The sequence below is a fragment of the Eriocheir sinensis genome, unplaced genomic scaffold, assembly GCF_024679095.1.
Source record: "Eriocheir sinensis breed Jianghai 21 unplaced genomic scaffold, ASM2467909v1 Scaffold624, whole genome shotgun sequence".
In the NCBI taxonomy this organism is placed as follows: domain Eukaryota; kingdom Metazoa; phylum Arthropoda; class Malacostraca; order Decapoda; family Varunidae; genus Eriocheir; species Eriocheir sinensis.
In genome coordinates, this window is record NW_026111970.1 from 258425 (window position 1) to 266677 (window position 8253).

The 8253-nt window shown below is 50.6% G+C and overlaps 1 protein-coding gene across 1 annotated transcript; it reads left to right on the plus strand.

Annotated features, from left to right (window-relative positions):
- The first annotated feature begins 2163 nt into the window (after positions 1–2163).
- LOC126993507 (paternally-expressed gene 3 protein-like) lies at positions 2164–6828 on the plus strand. The gene is made up of 6 exons (XM_050852642.1): positions 2164–2196; positions 5381–5513; positions 5617–5805; positions 5887–5940; positions 6076–6129; positions 6208–6828. The coding sequence occupies exons 1-6, from the start codon at positions 2164–2166 to the stop codon at positions 6456–6458; spliced, it is 714 nt and encodes a 237-aa protein (XP_050708599.1). The 3' UTR covers positions 6459–6828.
- The last annotated feature ends 1425 nt before the right edge of the window (positions 6829–8253 follow it).

An 8253-nucleotide genomic window follows, 5' to 3' on the forward strand; every position in this document is an offset into this window, starting at 1 on the left:
ACTGTGGCGGGGGTGGCGTGCGAGGGAAAGGAAGAGGCGGTGGCTGGGGTGGCATGCAAGGGACAGGGGGAAGCGGATGCGGTGGTGGCGTGCAAGGGTCAGAAAGGAGTCGGTGGCGGGGATGGCGTGCGAGGGACAGGAAGAGGCGGTGCCGGGGGTGGCGTGCGAGTGACAGTAAGAGGCGGAAGCGGGGCTGGCGTGGGAGGGTGAGAAAGAGGCGGATGGCGGGGGTGGCGTGGGAGGGACAGGAAGAAGCGGTGGCGGGGTTGGCGTACGAGGGACAGGAAGAGGCATTGGCGGGGGTGGCGTTCGAGGGACAGTAGGAGGCGATGGCGTGGGAGGCGTGGGAGGGACAAGAGGAAGCGGTGGCGGGGGTGGCGAGCCAGGGACAGTATGAGGCTGTAGCGGGGTTAACGTTCGAGGGACATGAGGAGGCGGTGGCGAGGTTGGCGTTCGAGGGACAGGAGGAGGTGGTCGCGAGGTTTACGTTCGAGGGACAGGAGGAGGCGGTGGCGAGGTTGGCGTTCGAGGGACATGAGTAGGCGATGGAGAGGCTTACGTGCGAGGGACAGCAGGAGGCGGCGGCGGGGATGGCGTGCGTGTTACAGGAGGAGGCGGTGGCGGGGGTTGCGTGCGAGGGACAGAAGGAGGCGGTGGCGGGGGTGGCTTGCGAGTGACAGGAGGATGTGGTGGCGTGGGTGACATTCGAGGGACAGGAGGAGGCCGTGGCGTGGATCGTGTTCGAGGGACAGGAGGAGGCGGTGGCGTAGATGGCGTGCGAGAGACAGGAAGAGGCGGTGGCGGGCGTGGCGTGCAAGGGAAAGGAAGAGGCGGTGCCTGAGGATCGTGCAAGGGAAAGGAGGATGCTATGGCGTGGGTGGCGTGCGAGGGACAGGAGGATGCGATGGCGTGGGTGGCGTGCGAGGGACAGGAGGACGCGGTGGCGTGGGTGCCATGCGAGGGAAAGGAGGAGGTGGTGGCGGGGGTGGCGTGCGAGGGACAGGACGATGAGGTGGCGTGGGTGACATTCGAGGGACAGGAGGATGCCGTGGCGTGGATCGTGTGCGAGGGACAGAAGGAAGCGGAGGCGGTGCTGGCGTGGAAGGGACAGGAAGAGGCGAAGGCGGGGGTGGCCTCCGAGGGACAGGACGATGAGGTGGCGTGGGTGATATTCGAGGGACAGGAGGATGCCATGGCGCTGATCGTGTGCGAGGGACAGAAGGAGGCGGAGGCGGTGCTGGCGTGGGAGGGACAGGAAGAGGCGAAGGCGGGGGTGGCCTGCGAGGGACAGGAGGAAGCGGTGGCGTGGGTGACATTCGAGGGACAGGAGGATGCCGTGGAGTGGATCGTGTGCGAGGGACAGAAGGAGGCGGAGGCGGTGCTGGCGTGGGAGGGACAGGAAGAGGCGGTGGCGGGGGTGGCGTGCGAGGGACAGAACGATGAGGTGGCGTGGGTGACATTCGAGGGACAGGAGGATGCCGTGGCGCTGATCGTGTGCGAGGGACAGAAGGAGGCGGAGGCGGTGCTGGCGTAGGAGGGACAGGAAGAGGCGAAGGCGGGGGTGACCTGCGAGGGACAGGAGGAAGCGGTGGCGTGGGTGCCGTGCGAGGGACAGTAGGAGGCGGTGGCGGGGTTGGCGTGCGTGTTACAAAAGGAGGCGGTGGCGGGGGCTACGTGCGAGGGACAGAAGGAGGCGGTGGCGAGATTGGCGAGCGAGGGACAGGAGGATGTGGTGGCGTGGGTGACATTCAAGGGACAGGAGGAGGCCGTGGCGTGGATCGTGTGCGAGGGACAGGAGGAGGTGGTGGCCGGATTGGCGTGCGAGGGGCAGGAGGAGGAGGTGGCGCGGGTGGCGTTCGGGGGACAGTAGGAGGCTGTTTCGTGGGAGGCGTGGGAGGGAGAAGAGGAAGCGGTGGCGGGGGTGGCATGCGAGGGACAGTATGAGGCTGTAGCGGGGTTAACGTTCGAGGGACAGGAGTAGGCGGTGGCGAGGTTGGCGTTCGAGGGACAGGAGGAGGCGGTCGCGATGTTTACGATAGAGGGACAGGAGGAAGCGGTGGCGAGGTTGGCGTTCAAGGGACAGGAGGAAGTGGTCGCGAGGTTTATGTTCGAGGACAGGAGGAGGCGTTGGCGAGGTTGGCGTTCGAGGGACAGGAGTAGGCGATGGAGAGGTTTGCGCGCGAGGGACAGCAGGAGGTGGCGGCGGGGAAGGCGTGCGTGTTCCAGGAGGAGGCGGTGGCGGGGGTTGCGTGCGAGGGACAGTAGGAGGCGGTGGCGGGGGTTGCGTGCGAATGATAGTAGGAGGCAGTGGCGGGGTTTGCGTTAGAGAGGAGGAAGCGGTGGCGGGGGTGGCGTGCGAGGGACAGTAGGGGACGATGGCGGGGATGGCGTTCGTTAGATAGGAGGAGGCTTTGTCCGGGTTGGCGTGCGAGGAACAGGAGATGGCGGTGGCGAGGATAGCGTTTGAGGGACAGAAGGAGGCGGTGGTGAGGTTTACGTTAGAGGGACAGGAGGAAGCGGTGGCGAGGTTGGCGTTCAAGGGACAGGAGGAGGTGGTCGCGAGGTTTACGATAGAGGGACAGCAGGAGACGGCGGCGGGGATGGCGTGCGAGGGACAGAAGGAGGCGGTGGCGAGATTGGCGAGCGAGGGACAGGAGGATGTGGTGGCGTGGGTGACATTCAAGGGACAGGAGGAGGCGGTGGTGGGGGTGGCGTGCGAGGAACCAGAGGAGGCGCTGGCGGGGTTAGCGTGCTCGGGACAGGCGGAGGCGGCAGCGTGGGTGGCGTTCGAAAAACAGGGAGGCGGAGGCGGGTTGGAGTGCGAGAGTCAGGAGGAGTCGGTGGCAGGGTTGGCGTGCGATGGACAGGAGGAGACGGATGCGGGGATGGCGTGCGAGAGACAGGAGGAGCCCATGGCGTGGTGGTGTGCGAGGAACAGGAGGAGGTGTTGTCGGGAGTGGCGTGCGAAGGACAGGAGGAGACTGTGGCGGGGTATCGTGCGAGGGAAAGGAAGAGGCTGCAATTAGTTTAACGTCGGTGGCAGTAAAAACATTCAAGTCTATTATAGATGAAAATATCCGTGACCACCTAGTCCTAGAGAAACAGCCTGATCAATGGCCCCCACCTTGGGTTCATTAATCAAGGCTAGATCTTGACTGATTTTATTTATTTATTTTATTTTTACAAAAAGTGGCAAATACGTAAGGACGACAGTTATGATATTGTATATCTTAATTTTAGTAAAGCATTCGACAAAGAACCTCACCAATAACTTTGACAACAATTAAAGCCCATTGGTTTGAAGGTAGATGGATCATGGTGTGGTTCAGTGACAGGAAGCAGAGTTCTGGGTTCAGGTAGTACATGGGGATAATGGGATTGGGTTCGAGGTACTAAGTCTAATGCAAATATCAAGATACTTTGGGTGGAGCAGGTGCGGGAATTCCCTACCCGGCAGCATTGTCGCTTCAACCACAACAAGGCATACAATTTCATATGTCGGTTGTTTAGTATTTGAACAAGTCTATATTATGTTGTGAATGTATCGAATTTTAGAATAGTAACGATGATTTATGTATGGAAATGAATTCAACCGTTTGCTACCCAGCGACGTTGTCATGTCTATGGTCAAGGTCGCCGGGTGACCCCCTGTGGACCTCGGGTTGCCCTAGCCATTATTCCCTGGTAGAGAGGAGGCGGGTGAGAGAGGGGGAGGGAAGGTAGCGGTAGCCAAGGTCCAGCCCATGAGACAGATGCAAGGATTTCTTGACAACATTTTATCAGTGTCTTTTTACCGATACCCTCGCTACACTTGACCCGATAAAAACAGTTCCATTTTGTGAGCTTTGTTCTCCGTTCATTTTGCAATTGGCAAGGAAGCTATAATATGGCCCCTCGGGCCAAATTTGTGGCTTTACCGTGTAGCAGCGACGGGCCAAATTTGTGCCATGATATAGACCCCCAAAAAATAGATGATGCATAAACCGATCACAAAACGCTTTGGTATATATTATGAAATGATTTGTGTGAGAGATGATTTTTTTTCTCATTTTTCTCGCTCAGAAGGACCATTAAGAAACACGATCCCTGTGGCCACAGGGTTAATAGTCCCCTCATATCCTTGTGTATCCGTGTTATTTCCTTCACCTCGTTCTCCACTGCTCTCCCTCTCTCTGTCCCATTCCCGGTCTCCCTCAATCCTCTCTCTCACCTCCCAGCCCTCCCTCCCTCCCAGCCACTGTCACTCCCTTAATCCCATAATCGTCACTCCCTTAATCCCCATAATCCTTAGATCGCGATATTATTGACAATTAGTCCCGTTCTAATGCGTTTACAAACCCAACTCATTAATCGATTCCTACTTCTCTCAAGATTAAGGAATATGTATAGTGTTTTGATGTGTTTCTGTTAATATTTTTGAAACTATGAGGTTTGTGGAGAAACGAGAGGGAGGAGGAAGTGGAGGTGGAGGTGGAAGTGGAGGTGGAGATGAAGAAGGAGGAGGAGGTGAAGGTGGAGGTGGAAGTGGAGGTGGAGAAGGAGAAGGAGGAGGAGGTGAAGGTGGAGGAGGAGGTAACTTTATTCTCCTACAGTCCTCATATAAGGCAACCACGAGGTCTGTTTTTTTTTTCTTTTTAAAGGAGGAGGAGGAGGAACAAAGAAACACAAAGAGAGAACAAACAACAGCAGGCCTGCTGGTCCTTACGAGGCTGTTTGTGATAAGCTACACTAACTATTTAATCAAAGGTGGAAGATGAAGGACAGCAAAGGCGAAGGCCGTGGTGAGCAAATCAGGGAAGTAAAGTAACGGAACAGGCCTTACTGGCGAGCGTCGCAGGGCTCAGGGCTCCGGCAGGGCGCCTCGGCTCCCCCGGAGCGTCCACGGAGGTGTCGGAGATCCCGAGGGTCCGGGGGTTGGGGGGGCTTGAAGTGGCAGCAAGACATGCAGTTACTGACCTCTTATTAGCCAGACGACGCGTTAATGACACGTTCCAATGGAAGGTTCGACGCATGGGGAGGTACAATTCCCCTAAGCAAGGCAAGTGTCATGCCAACTACGATAAAAAACGAAAAATCCCAAAAAAATACAAAAACAAAAAATCCAAAAAAAAATGTCTTGTTTTGCTTTGTTTAAAGCGTCTTGTATGTTGGTATGGCGGGTCTTCTCTGGGGAGAAGGAGACTAACGCGTTCCAACATACAAAACCAGGAAAAGACGACATGGAAACACCGAGAGAAGGAAGGGGAAGAAGGGAACACCAGAAGAAGGAAAATGAAGAGAAGTAACACTAGAAGAAGGCATATGAAGTAACACAAGAAGAAGGAAGTTGAAAAGAGTAACACAAGAAAAAGGAATTTGAAAAGAGTTACACAAGAAAAAGGAATTTGAAAAGATTTACACAGAAGGTATTGAAAAGAGTAACACAGAAGAAGGTATTGAAAAGAGTAACACAGAAGAAGGTATTGAAAAGAGTAACACAGAAGAAGGTATTGAAAAGAGTAACACAGAAGAAGGTATTGAAAGAGTTACAGAAGAAGGTATTTAAAAGAGTAACAAAGAAGAAGTTATTGAAAATATTAACACAGAAAAAGTTATTTAAAAGAGTAACAGAAGAAGGTATTGAAAAGAGTAACACAGAAGAAGGTATTGAAAAGAGTTACACAGAAGAAGGTATTGAAAAGAGTAACACAGAAGAAGGTATTGAAAAGAGTAACACAGAAGAAGGTATTGAAAAGAGTAACACAGAAGAAGGTATTGAAAAGAGTAACACAGAAGAAGGTATTGAAAAGAGTAAAACAGAAGAAGGTATTGAAAAGAGTAACACAGAAGAAGGTATTGAAAAGAGTAACACAGAAGAAGGTATTGAAAAGAGTAACACAGAAGAAGGTATTGAAAAGAGTAACACAGAAGAAGGTATTGAAAAGAGTTACACAGAAGAAGGTATTGAAAAGAGTAACACAGAAGAAGGTATTGAAAAGAGTAACACAGAAGAAGGTATTGAAAAGAGTAACACAGAAGAAGGTATTGAAAAGAGTAACACAGAAGAAGGTATTGAAAAGAGTAACACAGAAGAAGGTATTGAAAAGAGTTACACAGAAGAAGGTATTGAAAAGAGTAACACAGAAGAAGGTATTGAAAAGAGTTACACAGAAGAAGGTATTGAAAAGAGTTAAAAAGAAGGTATTGAAAAGAGTTACACAGAAGAAGGTATTGAAAAGAGTTACACAGAAGAAGGTATTGAAAAGAGTTACACAGAAGAAGGTATTGAAAAGAGTTACACAGAAGAAGGTATTGAAAAGAGTTACACAGAAGAAGGTATTGAAAAGAGTTACACAGAAGAAGGTATTGAAAAGAGTTACACAGAAGAAGGTATTGAAAAGAGTTACACAGAAGAAGGTATTGAAAAGAGTTACACAGAAGAAGGTATTGAAAAGAGTTACACAGAAGAAGGAATTTGAAAAGAGTAACACAAGAAGAAGGAATTTGAAGAGAAATAACACAAGAAGAAGAAATGTGAAGTAACAACAGAAGGAAAATGCAGAGAAGTAACACTAGAAAAATGAAAATGGAAATGAAAAGAATCATCCACCTTTCGGCCCAAACCAACATCACAAAATTATGGGCGAGTCTCTTCTGGGAGGAGGGCGGCTCGTTCAGACCCAGGAACACCAGAAAAGATGATAGAAACATCAAGAAAAGGAAAACAGAAAAGTCATCCACCTTTCGGCCCCTGGGGCCGCAGGGTGGGTGACGGGTGAATCTCCTCTGGGGAGAAGGAGGCTAACCCACACAGTCAAGATAGAGGATAGAGAAAGGAAATTAAATCATCGAGAATATCGATATTGAGGAGCAGATGAAAGCACATCGATATTGAGGAGCAGATGCAAGCACCTCGATATTGAGGAGCAGATGAAAGCACCTCCATATTGAGGAACAGATGAAAGCACATCGATATTGAGGAGCAGATGAAAGCACCTCGATATTGAGGAGGAGATGAAAGCACCTTGATATTGAGGAGCACATGATAGAACCTCGATATTGAGGAGCAGATGAAAGCAACTCGATATTGAGGAGCACATGATACCACCTCGATATTGAGGAGCAGATGAAAGAACATCGATATTGAGGAGCAGATGCAAGCACCTCCATATTGAGGAACAGATGAAAGCACATCGATATTGAGGAGCAGATGAAAGCACCTCGATATTGAGGAGCAGATGAAAGCACCTCGATATTGAGGAGCAGATGAAAGCACCTCGATATTGAGGAGCAGATGAAAGCACCTCGATATTGAGGAGCAGATGAAAGCACCTTGATATTGAGGAGCAGATGAAAGCACATCGATATTGAGGAGCAGATGAAAGCACCTTCATATTGAGGAGCAGATGAAAGCACCTTAATATTGAGGAGCAGATAAAAGCACCTTGATATTGAGGAGCAGATGAAAGCACCTTAATATTGAGGAGCAGATGAAAGCATCTCGATATTGATGAGCAGATGAAAGCACAACAATATTGAGGAGCAGATGAAAGCACCTTCATATTGAGGAGCAGATGAAAGCACCTTGATATTGAGGAGCAGATGAAAGCACCTCGATATTGAGGAGCAGATGAAAGCACCTCGATATTGAGGAGCAGATAATATAACCTAGATATTGATGAGCAGATGAAAGCAAATCGATATTGGGGAGCAGATGATAGCACCTCGAAATTGATGAGCAGATGAAAGCACCTCGATATTAGGGAGCAGGTGAAAGCATCTCGATAGTGATGAGCAGATGAAAGCACCTCGATATTGATGAGCAGATGAAAGCACCTCGATATTGAGGAGCAGATGAAAGCACGTCGATATTGAGGAGCAGATGAAAGCACCTCGATATTGAGGAGCAGATGAAAGCACCTCGATATTGAGGAGCAGATGAAAGCACCTGATATTGAGGAGCTGATTAAAGAACCTCGATATTGATGAGCAGATGAATGCAGTTTGATATTGTGGAGCAGATGATAGCACCTCGATATTGAAGAGCAAATGATAGCACCTCGATATTGATGAGCATATGAAAGCACCTTGATATTGAGGAGCAGATGAAAGAACCTAGATATTGAGGAGCAGATGAAAGCACATCGATATTGAAGAGCAGATGAAAGCACCTCGATATAGAGGAGCAACTGATACCACCTCGATATTGATGAGCAGATGAAAGCAGCTTGATATTGAGGAGCAAATGATAGCACCCCGATATTGATGAGCAGA